The following is a 24183-nucleotide window of genomic DNA, read 5'->3' as shown; positions in this document are numbered from 1 at the left end:
TTATGTTTTGCAGACAAAATATTAAGCTTGTAATCTACTTCTGTGTATTTTATAGAGAAAGAGAAAGAATGACAGAGAGAGATAGAGAGAGAGAGAGAGAGAGAGAGAGAGAGAGTCTGATTGAAAGTCGAAGGTCACTCACACACTTTATTTTGCAGTGCACTGTATTTGCAGAACTTAGTGACATTGTCAGAGGTCATTCTGGACTCACACACCTTTGTCCTTTTCTCCATTGCCACAGACACAGGAAATTGGTGTCCAGCCATTTCACCATCTCCTAACAACAAGCTACACTATGTTAGTCTTTCTTCTTAATCCATGTTTTGTCTTTAAAATCATTTTTAACTTTTAGAATGTCAATAGCTGTACGTCTGCAGGCATTAGCATAGGGAACATCAAGTGGAATATTAGCAGGTCATTTCATCTTAAGTCAGGCAGATAAGAAAGGGAGGAGAGGGAGGATTATCAGCTGTATATAAGCTTACGCCTAATCAGGTGATTTCACTCCTGGCACTCACCATGCGCTGGATTCTCTTCTGTCTCTTTGTGGCCTTGGCTGGTGAGAATCTTATTAACATAAATATGAGCATATATGCTGCAAGGAGTGTATTGTCACAAGAATATTTTTGTATAAATGCTTTAGGTATTTGTGGTCTAATTTTCTACACTGTGAATATTTATTTAAAACAGACATTAAATCTGACTGCTAATTTTTTTTTGGTCTGTCAGCAAGCGAGGGCATGAATTATGGTAAGTAATAATATTTACCATTATTCAAAAATAATTAAGTATTTAATTATTTAAAATAGACTATTATTTTTGGCACATTTTAAGGCATGGCCTTTTCATGATAAAATATTATAATTATTATTATTATTGTTATTATTATTATTATTATTATTATTATTATTATTATTATTATTATTATTATTATTAGTGGTGTTGTTGAAGGCATGTACCTTATACACCGACTCTCTCTCTCTAACACATTGAGAGGTGACCCACTGTGTGTGGACCACATCGAGAAAACACTGTGTTTGGCATGGCCAGTTTGTTGATCCACTTTTCATGCACTTGTTTAGCCACGCCTACCTAGACAGTTGTGCAGTGGTTGGTCAGTGATTAAAAAAAAAAAGAAAAAGTATAGCCCCTAAAATAAGTACACATAGCATGGTTGTCAATTCTTACTGACCAAATATAGCTTTATGGGACACCAGTAATTATTTTGATTTTCGATTGATTTGATACGAAAATATTAAATGTGTCTGCTGCATGCTAATATGATTAGACATTTCCTTAAACTTAGTCAAGAAGATGTAAAAAATTCATCCACAGAGAGAGAATGGTTATAATGTGAACATGTCCAATCTTACCTTCTAGCTAAATTAACTAACTTACATGCTTGAAAGCTTCACAGGGGTTTCTGAATGGTTAGGGGTTCTTAAATAGATTCCATTTGACATTGTTCTAGGGGGGATGTGGTAGCTTAGTGTTTAAGGTGTTGGACTACTGATTCGAAGGTTGTCCCAGGTCTACCAAGCTGCCCCTGCTTGGCCCTTAACCCTCAATTGCTCAAAAAAAAAATGAGTTAAAATTGCAAGTCGCTCTGGTTAAGGACGTCTTCCAGAAATGTAAATGTTCTAAAAGTGAAACAGTAGGTATTAAAATTCCACAGAAGCTTTAAGGATGGCTGACGGGGGTTTAGATTTCTTTTTTTCAGTGAGATTGATCTTAGATTTTTCTTATTAGGCATTTAGCCTTTCATGATTGAAGTGCTCCTGCTTGGAAGAAGTGTAGATCAAGATTGTCAATGTAGAGCTTTAGCTGGCACATATGGCATGATCAGGTATTCATAACAACCTGACATCATAATGAATACAGTCTTCATGTCATCATCGTCTCTGATGAAAATGAGTATCAACTTCTTAAATACATCTGAGTAAAAGCGTTTAACTGTTCCAATGCTGAAGGTACAAGAGGAAGAGGATATCTGTACTCAGCTGAACCCAGAACCCAGGCTTTGGTAATCTCTGCCTGCTGCAGTTGGCAAAGTGGAAGGGCAAATGTGTTTAAGTGCTTCTCTCATGTAATCCTCCATGGCTTTAGTTTCTAGTATTCTTGGCTCCTGCCTGTGAGGTTGATCACAGAATCCTGAGCGCAGAGAGGCCATAATTCCACAGCTTTGTTTTTTTACTACTACTCAACTAAATACAGTTCCTGAAGCAGAACAGCCTCCAGATGGTGAGCTCTTTCATAAAACAGGATGCTTCCAGGATCTCCTGTTCAAATGTTTTGTTCAGCATGGGCTGGTTAAACATGGTGGTGGCCCAGATGAGTGCTTTCCTCAAGTATATTTGTAAGACTTGTGAATCTTGTATTCTTCACTAGGAAAGGAAGAAGGAGTGGTTTAAAAAACATAAGGAAATCTTTGCATTTTTTGTTAGAGGCTTGATATATGTTGGGTGGAAGAAAACACAGGAATAAGTGGTTGATTGGTTAGCTTGAGTTACTCACATGGGCTTGGATGGTGATCATGAAGGTTCTCGAGGTTCCCCTTTGAGTTACTAGATTGCAGTGGAAATTTGTTTGATGTGCATGATGACCTTGAGATGTGAGGACTTAATGGAGGTTCTACTAGATGTATCTCTACTAGATCTATGTTACTAGGTGAAGCCTTCTGTAACAAAGAGAACTCATTAGCCAGACAAAGACTAATCCAGATAACAATAGCTAAGAACTTATTGAACATAATGAATATAATAGGCAAGGCATCACTCCTTGCACGTGTCCATGTGCTTTATGTATGTCGGGGACAGGAAATGAGTTTAAACAACATGGAAGAGTTGTAGAATTTGTGGGAGGAAGGAGGAAGTCCTCTGATGGCAATGTGGTGAAATGTTCATGGTGGATGTGACAGTTTCCTTATCAGAAAGCATTCCTTTCAGTATATTAAGAGCCTTTAACTATTCACAGAATGCTTGAGGAACCTTTTTTTTGTAAGATCTTAACGTTTATCCAGAATATTTCCAACCCTTAATCAAAAACTGGTGTAAAATCATTGGTAAAATCAGTGACTTGGGAAAAAAGGATTCAGTATGATTAACATGCACATAGTCTTCCACCTTCATTCTACTTCATCGTTTCAGAGCCCACCTTAAACCCCCAAAAGACATATGAATATAAATATGAAGGCATGGTGAATATTGGGCGTGATACACCTGGCCTGGCTGAGTCTGGAGTAAAACTAAAGTGCAACTTTAAAATCACTGGAGTATCAATACAAACGTTTCTATTTCAGGTATGCCTAATGTCATAATAACGTCATTACTTACATGTTCTATGCAGAAATATACACGGATCAGGTAAACCATTCTGACCACTGACCAATGATCTCCTCATCATGGCACCTGTTAGTGGGTGGGATATATTATTCAGCAAGTGAACATTTTGTCCTCAAAATTGATGTGTTAGAAACAAGAAAAATGGTAAGTGTAAAAATGGTAAAAAAGTGTAAGGATCTGAGCGAGTTTGACCTAAAGGGCCAAATTGTGATGGCTAGACCACTGGATCAGAGCATCTCCAAAACTGCAGCTCTTGTGGGGTGTTCCCGTTCTGCAGTGGTCAGTATCTATCAAAATTGCTCCAAGGAAGGAACAGTGGTGAACCGGTGACAGGGTCATGGGCGGTCAAGGCTCATTGATGCACATGGGGAGTGAAGGCTGGCCCGTGTGATCCGATCCAACAGACGAGCTACTGTTGCTCAGTTTACTGAAGAAGTTAATGCTGGTTCTGATAGAAAGGGGTCAGAATATACAGTGCAGGACGGGTCAGGGCTGTTTTGGCAGAAAAAGGAGGACCTACACAATATTAGGCAAGTGGTCATAATGTTATGCCTGATCGGTGTATACATTTTATTTAAATAAATCCTTTAAACTATCAATAATGAGCATGATTAGCACGCAAACAAAATTAATATCATTAATTATAAGCAGTCAATAGGAATTTCATTATCTTTTTTTTTCAATTAATTTCCTCTGCAGGAGATATAGTAGTTTTTTCGGAATGATTCGTTCTCTCTTTATCAATTATATAGATCACCAATGTAGCGTTTGAAGAGTTTAATGGCATCCCAGGAGAGGACTCTTTCAAAATCTCACCAAATCTTACCAAACATTTGGCAGCCGTACTCACCAAACCCTTCACTTTTGAATACGCTAAAGGACAAATCACTGATATTAAAACCTCGCCTGACGTCTCCAACACCATTGTGAACGTAGTGCGAGGTATTCTGAAGTTCCTGCATGTTACAGTCAAAACCACGCAGCAGATCTATGAGCTTGATGAGGTACAAAACATTCCACATCACATTATTTGACAAGTTTGTTCAATGTCACACAAGTTTGCTTTGTTATCATTTCTTCTCAGGCGGGAATTCATGGCATCTGTCACAGTGCTTATTTTATTGAAGAGAATGCAGCAGATGAGGAATTATACGTGACTCAAAACATCGATATTAAGAACTGCCATCTAAAAGCAGAAATATACCAAGGAATGGCACTGGCTCAAGAAAGTAAAATGATTAGAGAGGTGTGTATACTTGGTTTCCTTAAAATGCAGCAAATACTAGGGTATACATTGTACTTTGAAGTAGTTCTCAGCTGTGAACTCATACACTTCCACTTCCTTGTGTTGTGTTACAGAGAGGTGAAAATATAGCTGCTACTGTGAAATATTCATATACCGTGAAGTCTACAGGAAGTGGTGGTCTCATTACAAAAGCGTCTGCACATGAAAGGCACTACTTCTCTCCATTCAATGTGAAGGGTGGCAACTGTAAACTGAAAGCAGTGTAAGGTTTATTTTGTGTCTATTATGCATCTGAACAAGTTTAAAAATACACAGAATATTTGCTGTCAGGTCAATGCTGTTCATCCCAAGGGGTTTTACTGATGGGAGGTGGAGTTTGCCTTTCTCCAATTTCATGAAGAGATTTTTTTTCCACGTCCTTCTTGAGGATTTGGCAAACATGACGTCAGCTAATAGACAGCAACATGTATAAAGACAGATACAGATACTACGGTGGCCGAGAAGTGCAAAAATAAAATAACAAATTCATAAACACACAAGGACAATTCAAACCAAGAGGAAAAGTAGGTATAGTTAGCGAATGGAATTCGTCCCTCTGATGGGACGAGACATCTGTCACTCAGAATATATGTGTATCTAACTTTATTTCTTGTACATGTGTGGAGTTCTGCCTTCACTTTAAACCATTTTCTTAGATAGTGCAACTTTAAATCTTTTAAAGAATATAACAAACATACAAATTTATATTCATAAGAAACTGGTCTTCATTCAGTGCTACTGTGAGGAAGGACGTTCATATGGTGTGATGTTGGATATACTGATAGTGTATCATGGAGTAAAGATTAGTTTGTGATCTCTAAAAACACACCAGGAATGTTTCGGAGACCAAACTATTCCAGATTAAAGGATGTAAGGAGCGCTATAAGAGCAGAGCTGTGTTCATACACACACCAATCCACTTTCTACTGCTGCAGATACTGCTGGACTTCCTGTAGATCCTGAGTGACCGATGTCTCGTCCAATCAGAGGGAACTACATTCGCAAAAACTTTACCTACCGTTTCCGCTTTGTCTGAATGGTACTTGCGTTTTTGGGTTTGTTATTTTGTATGTTCTGCACTTCTCAGTCACCGTAAGATACAGATCAAGAGCTTCAGCTTCAGTTAACACAGTCACAGGCTCACTGAAACTGAACAGACTGGAAAAATATCAGGCGACAGTCTTCGACTGTCCAGTTTCCTTGAGCCTGTACCCACTGTACCTCAGATCAGCCTTAGCCTTGACATGCTGTGAATACTGTACAATCTGAGATGCTTTTCTTCTCACCGCTGTTGCAAAAACTTATTACAAAAATGCATACCGTGTGTTTCACTTTACAGCTGGAACATTGAGCTGCTCAAACAGACGGACATTTCTGGCAAACCCGTAACAGGTCAGGTAAAAAGCAGAGGAAATCTGATCTACAAGGCAGAGAAAGGTCTAGGGCCAATGCCAATTCTGATGATCAGTCTAACTAACCCAGCTCCTAAGGTTAGTGCTGCAAATGAGACTTATAGTTCAAGTGTAGAAACTTCTGCAACTATTTTGACTAATTCTAATCCTTACAGATTGTAGATTTGGTCAAACGTTTGGCTCAGGCTCATATCTACCAGGTGAATGCTGCCACAAGCGCTGAGGTTCTCGAGCTGATTCAATTGCTTCGTGCAACTAGTTATGAAGATCTGGAGCTTTTGTGGAAACAGCTATCAGGAAATGATGAGCACAGGTATTTATTTGCTTTACTTAGTAAACCAGGTGTGTCAAGTGCCTCATTATATATGAGGTACAATTTGAATGCAAAAAAAATGAACATATATTACATGCAAATTGCAGTTTGTTACTAAAGCAACAACAAAAAAATACAGTGGAGAGAGAGACTAGCTCTTTTTTTAAAAAAAATAATAAAATCTTTCAATTCAGTAATGATCCACAAGCTGATTTTCTCAGCCCACAAGCCATATCTTTAACACCTTCGCTGTAGAAGAAGAAGCAGAGATTTATTTTTGTTTGAAAGCTCCTCATATTTTTCTGACTTTCTCATGATGGTAATTATTAGGAGATGGTTTCTGGATACAGTTGTTGAAGTAACAGATGGGAGAGTACTCAAGTTCCTGAAGAACAGATTCAAAGCTGGAGACATTTCTGCAAATGAGGCTGGACAAGCAGTTCTTGTGGCTTTCAACCATCTAGCTGCTGAATCTGAATTAGTAGAAATGGCAAAGGTAATGACTGGGTATTGTTGGGTCATGTCAGATACACCGATCAGGTATAACATTGTGAGCACTGACTGGTGAAGTGAAATTGTGATGGCTAGACCACTGGATCAGAGCATCTCCAAAACTGCAGCTCTTGTGGGGTGTTCCCGGTCTGCAGTGGTCAGTATCAATCACAAGTATCCTTTAAGTCCTGTAAGTTGCGAGGTGGGACCTTCATGGGCCTTACAGGAGTTAAAGGATCTGCTGCTAACCTCTTGGTACCAGATACCACAGCACACCTTCAGGGATCTAGTGGAGTCCATGCCTCGACGGGTCAGGGCTGTTTTGGCAGCAAAAGGAGGACAGAGACAATATTCGTCCGGTGGTCATAATGTTATGCCTGATTGGTGTATATTATACTGTGTATATCATATTTTCTACTGACCTTCCTGGTGTCCACCATTCCCTTACAGGAGTTTTTGACCATCCCGTTTAGTAAGTCCCATGTAATGCTATGGAACACTGTGGTCCTTTCATACAGTTCTCTGGTATACAGACTGTGTGATCGTGTGAATCCCTGCCCGGTCCTGGCAGTGCAGGTTTGACATTAACTACTCTATAAAACCACTTCTTATCAGATTGTCTGCTGGCGTGCGCTAATTATGTTAGCCGTCGTTCTCATTTTGCAGCCGCTGCTCGATATGGCCACTAATGGACTCACTAAAGGCATTGATGAAGACATGGTGATTGCTCTGAAGGCCTTGGGAAATGCCGGACATCCATTAAGCCTTAAGACTATAATGAAGTTCCTTCCTGGATTCTCTGTCAAAGCTGATAGCCTCCCCACTAGGGTCCAGAGTGTGGCTGTGCAGTCCCTCCGACACCTCGCCATCAGAGATCCACATAATGTAAGAATCACCACCCTTCCTTATTCCTTTTTTATGTCCAATTTCATTGCCCTGCCTTAGGCTCTTGAAGTAATAGTTTTGAAGATTTTGCTTGGAAACTGATACAACTGATAGCTGAATAATAATTTTACATCATGGGAAATGTAGGAATGTAGAAAAGTCTCTCTGTGTCCACTTGGGCTTCCTCTGGGTTCTGTGGTTTCTTCCCACTTCCAAAAAACACTGTTCTAAATTACATCTAGGTGTGAAGGATGCTCTGAGATGGACTGGCTTTCCATCTATCAGATATTTGTGTCCAGTCTTCCCAGGATAAGCTCCATATCCCTGTAGCTATGACCAGGATAAAATTGTTACTAAAGATGAAAGAATGAACTAAAAATGGATGTCAAATAATATCATTATTTTAAAATAGAACCCACAGAACTGCAAATACCCCACTGTATACTGTTAACCTTATTAGCTTTCATACAAAGAACATTAATGGCTTTGTAAGTGGGAAGGATGGCATTATTCTCTCCCCTGTTAATCAGAGCAATATATTTTCATTTCAGATGTATACTGTCTTCTTAGCATGTTTCTGAAAGGATTAGCCATCCAGCCAGACTGGACATATCTGAAGCATCTCACTGTTATATCCTTATTGTTTAAACCTCTGCCATAAGGACAAGCTTACATTTCATATTCTCTTATTCAGGTCCAGGATATTGCCCTAACCGTATTTACACAAAGGACGGCTGCTGTTGAAATCAGAATGTTAGCGTCTGTGATCTTTCTGGAGACCAAGCCATCTCTAGCTCTGATCTCCACACTGACCGAGCTTCTGCTTAAGGAAACAGACCTCCAAGTCACAAGTTTCGTTTACTCACAACTCAGAGGCATTGCGAGGTCACGCGTCCCTGATGATCGTTACCTGTAAGAGCACTATATACGTTTTATTTGCTTTATTAATATGGTTATTATAATCAGCGCTCAGACAAAATATTACAAATAAAATAGTTCTAAAAAATGTTTTGTAACCGTTTCTCACATAGCTCAACTGTTTGTAACATCGCAGTAAAAATACTGTCACGGAAGTTTGGCAGGCTGAGTTATGGATTAAGTAATGCGCTACGTTTTGACTGGTTCAGAGGTAAGTTGGATTAAAAGTTGAAGTTCTTCCTCGGGATTTACAATAGTGTAAAAGTGGTCAAGGTTGTATGGAATTATTGGCAGTTTCAAATACTTTAATCTTAAACTAATTTCTCTAATTCCAGCATGATTATCTACAATACGTCTAAATCGTATTATACCACATCACTAATCAATTCTGATCGGTTCAATCCATTGTTTCTATTTTTTTTTCAAAATACAATGTGGTTAGATGTGTTTCTGATCAAGTTAATTGGCTTATTAAGGTTTATTAAGGAAATTAGCCTTGTATATACACGGATCAGCTGTAACATTATGACCACTGACCGGTGAAGTGAATAAGACTGATGATCTCCTCATCATGCACCTGTTAGTGGGTGGGATATATTAGGCAGCAAGTCAACATTTTGTCCTCAAAGTTGATGTTAGAAGCAGGAAAAATGGACAAGCGTGAGGATTTGAGTGAGTTTGACCGAAAGGGCCAAATTGTGATGGCTAGACCACTGGATCTCCAAAACTGCAGCTCTTGTGGGGTGTTCCCGGTCTGCAGTGGTCAGTATCTATCAAAAGTATCCTTTAAGTTCTGTAAGTACCCATGGAGGTTCTTTAAAGGATCTGCTGCTAATATCTTGATGCCAGATACCACAGTACACCTTCTAGTGGAGTCTATGCCTTGATGGGTCAGGACTGCTTTGGTGGCAAAAGGGGGACCAACACAATATTAGGCAGGTGGTCATAATGTTATGCCTGATCGATGTATATTATGATGAAAAATAAACGGATGTGTATTATCATAAGACAATATTTTCAGTCATGTATGACAGGAGACCATCGTGCCAAATGGGCAACGCTTTAAACCTTCTTTTGCCATGTTGCTAAGTTTCTGATAAAGTTATGAATGCTAGTGAACAAAACACAGAAACAAGCATTTGTTTGCTTGAGTGTTTAATCCAGCAGTTTAACAGATGTTTATAAATGTTATTATGAACCAAAAAACTGACTGACGTGAAAATTTAGCATATGTATGATGTCTAGTCTTAAATTTACACCATTAAATAGTATGATGCATCACTAATTAATAAATAAATAACTTCAGGTTGTGTTGTTTTAGGAAAATACCCATTCATAACAATCAATAACGGCCTCATACCTCGTACTGTGATGTGTCTTCCTCATTAGATGACCTTTTGATGGGCTCAACCAGAGCGCTGTATCTGCTGAAAAATGGTACCAGTGTCTTACCCACAGAAATCATTTCAAATGGAAAGCTTTACTTCATTGGAAAAGTATTTCAACTGCTTGATGTAATTAAGCTCCACTTTTCTGTATCATTTAACAACAACTCATTTTCTTTTGTATTGTTGTAGAGGTTGTGATGAATTTCTATCCGTAATTCCACAGCTTGGGGTTCGTGCAGAGGGACTCAAAGAGTTATTCGTAGATAGACCTGGCATTTCCAAGGATTTTGGAGTTACTGATTTTGCAGCTATTATGAAAATTGTGAGTAAATTTAAAAAATATTTCAAATGTTTTTCACCGACGTTTCAGACAAAACTGAATCATTTCTCCACGACTATGTAAAGCTTTCAGATTGGCAGTCGCTCCCTAAAAATAAACCCCTTTTATCAGTGTTTTTGAGATTCCTCGGCCAAGAGCTTTCGTTTTTCGACTTAAATCAAGATGTTGTTCAAAGAATCCTGAAAGTAAGCAATTTTTTTCCCTTTCAGACTCTTTATATTGAATAAAAGAAAGCAAATTACAGTCTTGTATGTTTTTTTGTCTTATGCAAGTTTTATTTTTTGTTGTTGAGAACTAAAATAAAATTCTTATTTTCCAAGTCTGTGAGTCTTACTGCAAATAAAGACAATAAACTGTGGGATCTTATTCAACAACTACAAAAAGGACTATCCTGGCACTGGACAAAACCGTTCCTTATGTTCGAAACCAGATTTGTTCAGCCAACTTGTCTGGGCCTTCCAGTTGAAATCAGCAAATATTATTCCACATTAACAGCTGTTACTGTAAACGGTAATACGATTACTATTATATCTTGAATATTTTAGATTATAAAAAGCAACAACCAACTAAGACACAGATATGTAATATTTTTTTTCAGCCAAAGCTAACATTGACCCATCTCCAAAGGAAACCTTACAGGAAATGATAAACGCGGATGTTTCTGTAGAAACCGACGGATTTGCTGGGTATTTTTTTATTCAAATGACGTTACTTTACAATGATTGCATTCTATGTCACGAATATATCATGACTTTCTATTCCGTTTCAGAGTGGCAATGGATTATTTCACTTTCCATGGGATCAGTACAGAGCTTTTTCAGTCCGGCGTCCAGCTGACTGGCAAGACCACCATGTCTTTACCCTGGAAAGCTGGCTTGAAAAATAACGTAAAGGAAAAGAATTACGAAGTCGCTTTTCCTCCATGCAAAAAAACGACAGAGTTCTTCAAACTCAAGTATGCTTTACTCCAGAGTGAACCACTGACTCTTTCTCTGGGATTTCAGCAGTGCTGGGATTTGAGTTCTCGACCACGTCACCAATGCTCAACCACTGCACTTGTTTTTTAAACAGATTCGACGTATATGCGGTGTCAAGGAACATCGACGATCCGTCCTCGGCTAAAATGACTCCTGTGATACCTGAGAACAGAGATCCTGAGCAACGTTTCACCAAGAAAGAGTATCAGGTACGGTGTTTATTACAAAAGCACATATTTAAAAGAAACATTTTTTCCTAGTATCCCAGCAAACGTGTTTCTGTGGACCAGGTAGAACCGCTGGAGATCTACCAACCAAAACTGAAGTACTGTGCAGAATTAAGCTCTTACGGAGCTGCAGTATGCACTGAACTGGAAGCTACACGAGTCCAAAATGCTAAAGACCACCCTCTTTACTATTTCTTGGGAAACACTCACTTTGCATGTCAACTTGAACCAGGTATGTTATATGACACACTGCATGATTTTATTGAAAATTGCATAAAACCGTTTGTGTGACTGTAGTTAATGCAACATTTCCCTATTCCATGCATATTTCAAAAGTCAGGCCTTTGAAGCCTGTAGAAAAGATCAAAATCCAGATCAGTGCTGGGACTCATAAACACGTTTCACACTACAGACCAGTGATGAGTGTCAATCAAGAGAAATTCAAGGTACTGTGTGAATTTTTGGTTTTATTTTTCAGTGGCACCCTAGTGCTGTTAAGACTATTACTAGATCTATTTCTTTGCATTTAGGAAACAAAAAACTATAGATTGATACATGGATTTAAAAAAATTAAGGTAAGATTCTGAACTTGCTGGGATTTATTAGCACATATCACTTAATAATGATAATCATCATCATCATCATCATCATCTCCAGTGCAGACTGTAATGCATGTTTATTATGTAGGGTATTGATGTCACTCCTGATCCTGTGATCATCGTGAAAGCGCTGGCTCTCAGTGCTAATGTGAAGCCGCTGGGTTATGAGGCCATGGTGTATTACACACCGGACACACAGAAGGATGAGATGGAAATCATTATATCTGAAGCTGCTGAAGAGGCCAACTGGAAAATATGCGTCGACGCTGATATCGACAAGATTCAAACAGGAGCAAAGGTAAAAAATAATGAGGGAAACTTCTTGATGTGTGTTGGGTGACGCCACGTGATGTCACGTGCACGCCACGCCCCCAAAATAAGTGGAATTGCAAAATTACTCCAACATACACTTGTGATATATCAAAATGTTCAGCACAATGAGTGGAACTGCGTGATATGAGTCTGGGTGACGTCACATGACATCAACTTGCTTTGTCAAGCCAACATCAAAGTATGTCGCGATGAACTTTAAAAATCTAGTTATATTTTATGTAATATATGTTAAACTAATTAAAAAAAAAATTTGCTTTTAGACCATCAATGCACTGATGTCAGTCAATGGAATAAATGTAAATAAATAAATAAATTTCTCTGTTTTTAACATTTTGGGGAGTTTAAAATAGACTTTTAAAGACTTTTTTAAACTAGACTTTTATTATATGAATGAAATGAAATTCTATCAGTTTCAATTCAATTTTCAATTCAATTTATTTGTAGAGCGCTTTTAACAATGGCCAAGGTCTCACTCTTTAATAAAATTAAAGTTACTATTTTATCCCTATCTATTTTATATTCATTTAATTTATCTTCATACAATAAAAGAACTGTCTATTTATCTAAAAATGTCCCATGTGGTGTTAATTAACTCTTTGGAAATGATAAAATAAATGATAAATTATAAATTAAAAAAAATTAATAAAAAATTATAGATTATAACAAAAAATAAATTATTATTATTATTATTTATAGTAGGCAGAAGCAACAGCACTTCACTCTCTGTAATTTTGGTCTTATTATTGTTAATATATATTTTTTTAGACCCACTTCAAATGGGGAGCTGAGTGTCAGTCATATGAAGTAGCACTAAAAGTTTCCACCAAAGGAGAATCAAAGCCCAGAATGATTGCAGAAATGACCTGGGGGGATGTTCCGGAATTGCTCCGAACGTTCGGACTAAGGTAACGCTTTCATTTCACTTGAAGCAGTATTATGGATCTGTATCTGTTTGATTCTTTTCTATTACAGCGCACGTTTAGTGCTGAAGGTTGTTAAATAGTTGCCATTAGTTATAAAATCTTATAAAAGAAATTCACTAAGCTGCTAATACACGTTATGTCTTTTCAATGACCTCTTCACAGTGTTCAGCAGTACTTCCCTGGAGTGTCCTATGCCTGGGGGTTCAGTCAGAAACATGAGAAAAATACCCAATGTGAAGTTTCTGCTACGCTTCTGCCTTCGGCTCAGGGAGGATTTGATCTGGAGGTTAAGATTCCTGAGGTAAAGCCAAAATCAGTGTTTCTCTGTCTCTGTTTGAACGAATTTCAGCCTACAAGAACTTCACAGTTATTTCTGGAGTAGTTGTGCTTCTGGTACATATTTTATTAATGCTTTATTCGATTAAAATGTTTAATGTGTCCATAAACAGAATAAATGTAAATATAAATTTTTACTATTAGCCTTTGACGATACATGCGTTTGAAATATTATTGCGATAATATTTCTCATGGGCTTTTACAGTGGCCTAGAAGTGCAAAACAAAAGGTAGGTATAGCTAGTTAATGGAATTCTTCCCTCTGATTGGACGAGACATCGGTCACTCAGGATCTACAGGAAGTCCAGCAGTATCTGCAGCAGTAGAAAGTGGATTGGTGTGTGTATGAACACAGCTCTGCTCTTATAGCGCTCCTTACATCCTTTAATCTGGAATAGTTTGGTCTCCGAAACATTCCTGGTGTGTTTTTAGAGATCACAAACTAATCTTTACTCCATGATACACTATCAGTATATCCAACATCACACCATATGAACGTCCTTCCTCACAGTAGCGCTGAATGAACTCCATTTTCTTATAAATATAAATGTTTGTAATCCTCTTTAAAAGATCTTTCAGAGTTGCATTAAGGAAGGAAATGGTTTAAAGTGAAGGCAGAACTCCACACATGTACAAGAAATACAGTTAGATACACAATTTCCTACTTCCTGTAGATCCTGAGTGACAGATGTCTCGTCCAATCAGAGGGAAGAATTAGATTCACAAAAACTATACCTACCTTTTCCTCTTTGTCTGAATCGTCCTCGTGTGTTTATGGATTTGTTATTTTATATTACCACAACTAAAAGCTACCCTTTCTCTCCAACAGCTAACGGTGTATCGGCAGGGAATCTCCTCGCTATTTGATTACGTGGGAATTGAAAGTGAAGCAACATGTCCAGTATAAACACTGCTTCACTTTTTCACTGGACATCACACCACACTGACTGCATCTTCCAGCAAAGTCAGAAGTGATACAGCATTATGAGTTATTCATTAATGTTATTACTGCTAAATCATCTATAAAACAATACAATGGTTTCATTTGGAATGGTAGAATTTTGATTCATTGTAATTTATTAGATATCTAATATCTTCTGTTTAATGCCCATGTTCAATAGGTTAGGGGGTTTTTTTCTTCTTAAGGTTATATTAATAGATTACAATTGTGCATCTCTATCCCATTTGTGTGTATGATCATACACAGGTGTATACATTGCCATTACAGATTACTTTTCTACTTTATCTTCATTAATTTGGCCAAAAGGATGCGCCTGTTGTTTCAGTGCAGAGAATTTAATGATGAAATAAATAGGTTTCAACAAATCTCTCTGCTTGAATTTATTGATGTCTAGCTCACAGTTTCTCTCTCTCTCTCACACACACACACACACACACATGGTTAGGGGTCAGAGTTAAGGATTAGGGATTAAGGTTAAGGTAAGGGGTAATGGTAAAGGGTCAGAGTTTGGGATTAGAGTCACAGACAGGGGTTATGATTAGGGGATAGAGTTAGGGGTTAGGGATTAGGGTTACAGTCAGGGGTCAGAGTTAGGGATTAGGGTTACAGTCAGGGGTCAGAGTTAGGGATTAGGGTTACAGTCAGGGGTCAGAGTTAGGGATTAGGGTTACAGTCAGGGGTTATGGTTAGGGATTAGGGTTACAGTCAGGGGTCAGAGTTAGGGATTAGGGTTACAGTCAGGGGTCAGAGTTAGGGATTAGGGTTACAGTCAGGGGTCAGAGTTAGGGAATAGGGTTACAGTCAGGGGTCAGAGTTAGGGATTAGGGTTACAGTCAGGGGTCAGAGTTAGGGATTAGGGTTACAGTCAGGGGTCAGAGTTAGGGATTAGGGTTACAGTCAGGGGTCAGAGTTAGGGAATAGGGTTACAGTCAGGGGTCACAGTTAGGGATTAGGGTTACAGTCAGGGGTTATGGTTAGGGATTAGGGTTTCAGTGAGGGATTGGGGTTAAGGAAACCCCAATTTATTAATGCACATACTTATTTCCAAAGTTGTTGTATCTTATACTTTGTATATACAGTCCAGGAAGTAAATGCAGTGCACTTCAGTATAACTACTGAACATACACACACACACACACACACACACAGGATTCCCAGCCTTGCTAAACAACATATTTATAGCAAGCAACTCTATCTTCTGCAGTATCCTGCATCCTATCACTGCTTGCACCATCTGAAGAGGTGGAGGTGAAGCTTGAAGAGGTTTTGGCTTTTAAACCCACTTGACATACACCAATCAGGCATAACATTATGACCACCAAGTGAAACCCACTGATGATCTCTTTATCATGGCACCTGTTAGTGGGTCGGATATATTAGGCAGGAAGTGAACATTTTCAACAAATTGATGTGTTATGAGGTGGTCATAATGTTATGACTGATCAGTGTATTTCATGACAGTTCTGAGTGCTCATATTCAGTTAACAGTAAAATTGATTGTCAATCACAATGACATTGATTAAATGGTCTTAAATCTCTAGCGTTGTGTATTGTACATTTTGTATAATTTTTTGTTTATATAGCATATTTCCTTTATATAAATTTCTCTTCTGTAATCTGAAGTCGTGCCTGACAAAAGAATTTCTTATCTTAAATGTTAATCACAGTAATTAACTATCAAATCACATTGTTTCATAGAGTAAATTAAAACTGAAATAATCATAAAAGATCAAGTCAAGCTTTATTTATAGAGGACAAATAATACAACAATTAGCAAGCTGCCCTAAAGAGCTTTACAATACAAAATATAGTTTCCAAAAACATACAAGGTGAATAAAGTAAAACAATAAAAATGATAATAATAATGTCACTTGGGTTGTTTGATCAGATTTCATTGGTTACCAGCTGCCATGAAGTGAGACATGATTAGTCAATTTTATTATTGCTATTATTAGCCGGCTAGCTAGACTGAACATAAAACTAAATAAACTTGATTTGACACAATTAAATATAATAAAGTGTCTTCCCCAAACTCTACTTTTCTGTACAAACTGACTTAAAAGGCAGATTCCGTTCTTCAAGGCAGCTCTGGTGGATATTGAGGTGAAGAAAGTAAAGTGCTGGAGGTTTTACTGCAGGAGGAGGTAAAGAAAGACACGTATCTTTTTATATATCTGTCATTGGATACTAGAATTTGATTTAATACTTACTTACCCTTTATTTTCTATAAACTGTAAGAACATTTGTACATAGATGCAAGTAAAGGGAAAAAATATAAAGCCTATTAGTATGCGCTGCCTTTAATAGTTGTTATTATAAGCTTTGTCACTAGATGGAGACAGGGTGTACCACGAAACTGAGCTGGGTTTATCAAATATAAAACACCTTACTGACACTGTGGGTTTCTTTTCAATTATTCACGTTATGTGTGTGTGTGTGTGTGTGTTCAATATTTAATACTGAAGTACACTGCATTATCTTCCTGGATTATACAGTATATACAAAGTGTAAGATACAAAAACTTCTTGTAGGTACAAACTACAGAAATTTAGGAAAAAAGTATAACCCTAAGTATGACTGTAATCCTAATCCCTAACCTTTAACCTAACCTCTAACCATAACCCCTGACTGTAACTTTAATCACTAACCCCAATCATAACCCCTGACTGTAACCCTAATCCCTAACCCCTAATCATAACCCCTGACTGTAACCTTAATCCCTAACCCCTAATCATAACCCCTGACTGTAACCCTAATCCTTAACCTCTAACCATAACCCCTGACTGTAATCCTAATCCCTAACCTCTAACCATAACCCCTGACTGTAACCCTAATCCCTAACCTCTAACCATAACCCCTGACTGTAACCATAATCCCTAACCTCTAACTATAACCCCTAACCATAGCCCCTGACTGTAACCCTAATCCCTAAACCCAGCCCCTGACAGTAACCCTAATCTCTAACCCCTAACCATAACCCCTGACTGTAACCCTAATCCATTACCATAACCCCTGGCCATAACCTTAATCCCTAACCCCTAACTCTGACCCCTAATCCCTAACCCATTACCATAACCCCTGACCGTAACCCTAATTCCTCACCCCTATCTCTAACCCCTGACCGTAACCTTAATCCTTAACCCCTAACTCTGACCCCAACCCTAACCCACATATTTTCATGAATACACATAAGCAGAAAATTTTTTAACCAAAATTCCAAAATACTCAGATAGATTTTGATGACTATAAGATAAGACACTGTTAGGAAACCATGATGTTTTTTCCCCTATAAAGAATGTTTACAATCTTTTATCCATTTCTAAATCAGATTATGAGAGCCAAAAAGAGATTCCAGTTTTTTTCTAGTGTTGGTTCCCTGATGCTTATGCTTGTCTGAGATTTTCACCATGATGTTGTAGATGATGTCTCACTTATCCAGCCCTGGGTCACTTCAGAGGGAGGAGCTCTGAGGCACAGGATTCACCGAAGCCCTGTTTGTTCATCACAAGACTGAATCGGGAGAATTCTGAATATACACAGGAACTATGATGAAGGGTTTATCGATCTATGCATTTGTTTTTTTATTTATTTTTGAGAAATGTCAGACTGACTCCAGGTCCTGTGGGTATCCCCCATCCCAGTGGTGTAGAAGTCTGGAAATCGCAATAGAATGTGGGGTAAGATCTAAACAATTAAATGGTCAGATATTTACTGTACTGACTACTTCTATAAACTGCTGTTATACCTAATAACCTGTATTCCTACACGGTCTATATGGCTACTGTGGCAGAGTGAATCTTCTGTACAGTTTAAGAATGGGTGAAAATCAATTCATCTGAAAATTATGAAATGGAAATGTTTTATTTATAATAATATAATTGCACATAGGCATTTTATAGTGATCTTACACTGCCGTATATGGTAACAGTACAACTATTTTCTTCCAACTCTTCCTCAAAAAGCCTTTTGTGCTGGTAAATTAGTAGAATTAGTGTCATGCTTTTGACTCTAAAAACAAGCAGCTTCTAATTTCACAGAAACACATGCTGTCCTCTACAGTAAATCAGCAAGAACCCGAAGCCAGCAGTGCACGTTATATTTACGCTTCTCAAACACATGACTCCACTAGGCAGGAGGCTGAGTTTACAATCTTCTGTGTATAAAGCAGACATGATGACCACTATATTGCAGTGTATATATGCAGTGGTCAGTATCTATCAAAAGTATCACCTCGCAACTTACAGGACTTAAAGGATCTGCTACCACAGCACACCTTCAGAGTCCATGCCTTGATGGGTCAGGGCTGTTTTGGCACACAATATTAGGCAGGTGGTCATAATGTTATGCCTGAATGGTGTGTTTTTGAGAAAACAACATGTTGTTGTCTTTGCAACGTTTTCAACTTTGTCCCTCAGAATTTACACACCTCTGATAACACAAGCAGCCATAGTGCAGTGGTCATCATGTCTGCTTTACATGCAGAAGGTCCTGGGTTCAATCCCCAGTGGAACCATGAGTTTAATTATAAGAAAGATTCATGGTACAATATTTACATGCAGAAGCCCCAGACGAGCCATATGTTTGACGAATGAAACCACTTCTTGCCCCATGACCTATCCCAGGTGTCAAGAATTCTCAAAAAATGAACCACTGCTGTATCCTAATACATGGTTGTATATATTAGAGCTTTCTCTATAAAGCAGGTTTCATAGTGTAGTGGTCATCACGTCTGCTTTACACGCAGAAGGTCCTGGGTTCAATCCCCAGTGAAACCATGTCTTTTAAAAACATCAACAAGTTTGTATGCTATAGTGTTCACAACATCATAACCTACCTTAAATAAAGAAGTTCCCTTGGTAAATGAACAGTATCATGCAGGCTTTTAGTTTTTAAAGCCAACTTTACTGTTGCTGTGTTTGCCGGTTTAAAGGTTCTGAAGCAGTGTATGGAGCTAAATGCCACCAGGCCTGACCCATCTGTCCCTCTGGTAGAGGTTGCTGTGTACTATGACAGCCTTTGTCCTAGTTGGAGAACTTTCCTGACTGGTCAACTCTTCCCTACCTGGACAATGCTCAGAGATATCATAAGGGTGATACTCGTCCCTTATTGCAATGCAAAGGTATAAGATACATAATGGTTTAAAAAAAAGTGTTCCTTTAAACGAACTCAACTATGTGCATTTTATTTACTTAAAAACGTATATCTATATTGTTGTTATTCTTAATAATACAGTACATGGCAACAGTGCTCAACATTTACTCTACACTCCGGTTCAGGATAAATCATCCAGGGCCCTTGTGGTGGACATGGGATTCAAACTCACAACATTCTAATCAGTAGTCCAACATCTTAAACTCTAAGCTACAATTCCATTTGAAACCTGTTACCTCAGGGTGTCCAATCTTATCCAGAAAGGGTTGGTGTGGGTGCAGGTTTTCATTCCAATCCAGCAGGAGCTACACCTGATTCCACCTGTTTAATCAACTGATCTTGGCTTTCAGTAGACTCAGGTGTGGCTTCTGCTGGACTGGAATGAAAACCTGCACTCATACTGACCTTTCTGGATAAGATTGGATACACCTGGGTCATGTCCTAGTGTGCTTAGATTGATGCCATGTGATTTATGTATGTGTCGGTAGTGGGTTGGGTGTCTTTTGTGTCTGTTTCCTTTTTTCTTCCACCAGACCCCTGATTATGTCACATTCTCTCCCACAAGTATTATTGGACAATTCCCGTATTACACGCCTCGTGCTATTGGTCAGATTTGTCTTTCCGGCGAACATTTAAACCTCGTCAGCTTACCATCCCTGTGTCCTTGCCTGTTCGGTTTTTGAATTCAATTAAAATAAAAAGGAATAAATTTATTAAAATAAATTGATTTATTTGTATAGCACTTTTAACAATAGACATTGTCTTAAAGCAGTTATACAGAAGAATAGAAACAGAAAAAGCTTAAAGTTAACATTTATCTCTAACATTTATCCCTAATGAGAAGCCTGAGGTGACGGTGGTGAGGAAAAACTCCCTGAGATGATCTGAGGAAGAAACCTTGAGAGGAACCAGGCTCAGAAGGGAACCTCATCCTCATTTGGGTGACACTGGACAGTAAATAATGCAAATGTAAATAGTGTTCTTTCTACAACAGCAAACAAGAGCTCTTGAGGAACTAATAGTTCAGTGTAGTTTCTGAGTACATTATAGACTTAGCTCTAATTCCTTCCTGCTGAAAGCTGACCGGTGCAACAGCAGTTGTGTGATGGTCTCCAAGTGAATCTATCCACAACAGACCCCTGGGTCACAGGCTGTCCACGCAGAACTATCCCCAGCAGCAGTAAACAGCACCAAGCGACCAGACTCTAACCAGGGGTAGAGCGTCTGGATGGATCAAGTTAAGAACTTTGGCTTTTGTTTAGTTTTCTTTTCTGTACAATCTTCTTCCTGGCATAGATTTTGCGTTAGGCTAGCCCTTAATGTTTGACTGCTCTGTTTGTATACACTTACTCTGTAAATATTATACACATCTATATACAGAACACTTTTGTAAATAGAGCATTGTTCAGCGGTTTGTTAGACGTCCGCACCATTTACAGTCGGTCCCAAGCCTGGATAAAATGGGAGGGCTGCATCAGGAAGGGCCTCTGGCGTAAAACCTGTGCCAAATTGAAACGTGGACCAAATGTGGCTGTGGTGACCCCAAACAGGAAGCCGCTGTAAAAACCTGTATGTTGCGGTGTGACCTAGACCAGGTCGTAACAAACCAGAGGACCGATCTGATGTGGAGCTGATACTCAGAGCCCATTAAAATGATTAACCTGTGGTCTGTTCAGTCTGTTCATCCACAGCAGTGAATGCAATGACCTAGTAGGATGGAATGGTTGTAAATATGGTATGGAGAAAACATGTGATAAATTTAGCTAGCAGTCTTCAGTATGAAAGCAGAGAATTCCTTGCTAGTGGGCAGGAATTGGCAGGTGACCAAATTGGAGAGAAAACAGAGAAAACCAGCTTTGACTTTACTTTCATGTCTCAATATTTAAAAATCACAAAATTGTCACCTAAAACTTTCTAATTCCAAGGACTCACTGTATCATGATAATGCTTTCTCAAAGTCTGTCCATTTTTTTAGGAACTTCCTGACCAGAAGGTGTTTTCATGCCAGCACAACAAGCCTTAAGGTCAAGCTAACATGCTTGAGGTAATCATGCAACAAGACGAACCTTTTCATTACAGAACAAATGCACATCATGACTTTTATTACCCTCTTTAAACAGGCTTGCATTTTGAATGTCACTGACCATTCAGCATTTCTGATTATCCACTGCATGGAGTCTTCATCGGATGTGATAAACGCAGCCCGGCCTGTGCGTTAAAAACTCTCATACAGTTGTATGCCCCATCAGTGGAATGGGAGACTGTGGAATCATGCATGAGAGGAAGTCTCGGACCACAGCGCACACATGTACCTTGTTCATTTAACAGATGCCATTTTCAGAGTACATCATTTCCTACGCATCTTAAATGATTTGCAGTATATTTACTGTACATACAGACCTATTATATTTAAATCAAAACTAATATATATATATATATATAAACATTTCAGGTATATACTCCTGAGTGGGAAGATAAGGCAATGTCATCTCTCTTTAACCTCATCTGCAAGTTGTATAAAGTAAGTCAACATTTTTTTTGCTTCAGGTGCAATGAGAAATAGCGTGGAAACAACAATATACCTAAATACACCTTGTAACAGATTTCTTATTGAATATATATTATCATTACTTTTTTTTCTTCTTAAAGGGAATCAAGCCACCAACCTGCACTGGATCTCTGAAGAAACTGGACCAAGCCTTTTGTAACAGCTTTGGTTAATGTGTAGTAATGCAATTAGCTATTTCCAAGCCTCAAAAAAGAAAATCTGGGTTGATCTTTAAATATTTTTTACTTCGTATTAGAAGCGCTAGAGCTTAAAACAACTTAACACTTTCTGTTAACGTGTTTCTTTCTTCTTTCTGACATAAAAGTGCAACTAATATCCACATGAGTGCATGAGATGGAAAGGTCTGAACTCTACAGAGGCTCGATTGTGCTTCATGGAAATGATTCTGTACAATAAACTGATCCTTAATCCTGTTTACAGAGCAGAAATCGCATTACAACAACACAAACATGGAAGATGTTATAAGCTTAGTGTAATTACCAGACAGACAGACAGACAGACAGACAGACAGATAGACAGACAGACAGATAGATAGATAGATAGATAGATAGATAGATAGATAGATAGATAGATAGATAGATAGATAGATAGATAGATAGATAGATAGATAGATAGGAGAAATACGCACTGCCTTTCTGTGTATTGAAACCAGTCGTTTTCACCCACCTTAGGTCAATACTTTTGTTCTCTGTTGTTAAACTTGACAATTCGAGCTTCCAGGGCTCTATGAGGTTCTTGTTATCTTGCCACTAGATTTAAAACAGCCTGTGGCACTTTAGTGAGGTCAGACAGTGATGTTGGAAGAAAGGGCTTTGCATGCAATGTGTGTTTTTCAGCACTAACCTTGTCTTTATGGATCTCACTTGAATGCATGTCTCTGTCTCTTTCTGGTGTTTGGCAGGTGCCTTTATCCAGAGCGACTTATGTTTATTGCATTTATACAACTGACCTGTTGAAGGTTAAGTAAAAGCCTTAACCTCTGAGCTACCACTTCTGGGGCCTGTTTGTTTCAGTAAAGAAAATCTTAATGTTATGGAATACAGAGATGTTTGTAGGTCTTAGACAATATGTTTCTAATTTTGTGACTACTTTGTTAGGGAAGAACCGCACACAGAAATGATGGTCAGGTGTCCACAAACCTTTGGCTATATAGTTCAATACACAGATGCACAACTAAACGGCGAAACATTTAATCACCATTTTATACGAGATGATGCCTTTTAAGCAGCTTGGAAGGTCTTTTGTTGTTGTTTTTTTAATGACCGAATTAAACCTTGGTCACATACCTGGACCTTGCGTACACACTATTAAACAGCAGAAACGTGTTTACTTTCTATGTGCATGCGTAACACAGAGCCATAATTTCTAGACATGTTGTGAGAAGAGACATCTGAAATGAGTTTTATTAAATGCTATGCAAAACATTGTATTAAAATGTCTTACTCAAATAATTACTGCTGTGGTCTGATGTTCCTTTATTTAGGTATATGTAAAAGTATTGAATCCTGTCATATGTAACTTCTTAATAAATGTGTTTAGAGACATAACATGTCATTTTATTAGTTTATTAGTGCATTATTTGATTCATAAACTGGTCCTCAAATATTTTTATTCAGATTTTTAATCAGTCTCTTAAGGTTAACGACACCAATACAACCAAATATCTAGATAAAGAATATCGTTTAGGGGATAGTTTGTTAATAATAATAATAATAATAATAATAATAATAATAA

At 38.1% G+C, this 24183-nt stretch overlaps 2 protein-coding genes and 2 non-coding genes across 4 annotated transcripts; all 4 read left to right on the top strand.

Moving 5' to 3' along the window:
* The first annotated feature begins 519 nt into the window (after positions 1-519).
* On the top strand, positions 520-14675 carry vtg3 (vitellogenin 3, phosvitinless). The gene is given in 26 exon segments (XM_058400513.1): positions 520-559; positions 730-750; positions 3147-3298; positions 4094-4345; positions 4426-4587; positions 4701-4849; positions 5966-6116; positions 6194-6351; positions 6682-6847; positions 7294-7419; positions 7510-7728; positions 8423-8640; positions 8760-8857; positions 10036-10160; positions 10258-10356; positions 10440-10559; positions 10695-10884; positions 10973-11060; positions 11144-11329; positions 11446-11560; positions 11642-11810; positions 11915-12024; positions 12260-12475; positions 13276-13415; positions 13596-13734; positions 14598-14675. Coding segments are annotated over 26 exon segments (3687 nt in total).
* Positions 14676-18218: 3543 nt separating this feature from the next.
* On the top strand, positions 18219-22275 carry ifi30b (IFI30 lysosomal thiol reductase b). Its single transcript, XM_058400483.1, is given in 5 exon segments — positions 18219-18406; positions 19660-19848; positions 21856-21924; positions 22001-22096; positions 22099-22275. Coding segments are annotated over 5 exon segments (639 nt in total). The 5' UTR covers positions 18219-18274; the 3' UTR covers positions 22252-22275.
* Positions 19173-19242, top strand: trnav-uac (transfer RNA valine (anticodon UAC)). Its single transcript has one exon. It is a non-coding gene; the product is annotated as a tRNA-Val (tRNA).
* Positions 19432-19504, top strand: trnav-uac (transfer RNA valine (anticodon UAC)). Its single transcript has one exon. It is a non-coding gene; the product is annotated as a tRNA-Val (tRNA).
* Positions 22276-24183: the final 1908 nt, after the last annotated feature.

The sequence above is a fragment of the Hemibagrus wyckioides genome, linkage group LG10 (assembly GCF_019097595.1).
Source record: "Hemibagrus wyckioides isolate EC202008001 linkage group LG10, SWU_Hwy_1.0, whole genome shotgun sequence".
In the NCBI taxonomy this organism is placed as follows: Eukaryota; Metazoa; Chordata; class Actinopteri; order Siluriformes; family Bagridae; genus Hemibagrus; species Hemibagrus wyckioides.
Note: the sequence above shows the minus strand (reverse complement) of the source record. Positions and strands in the feature narration are given on the sequence as shown.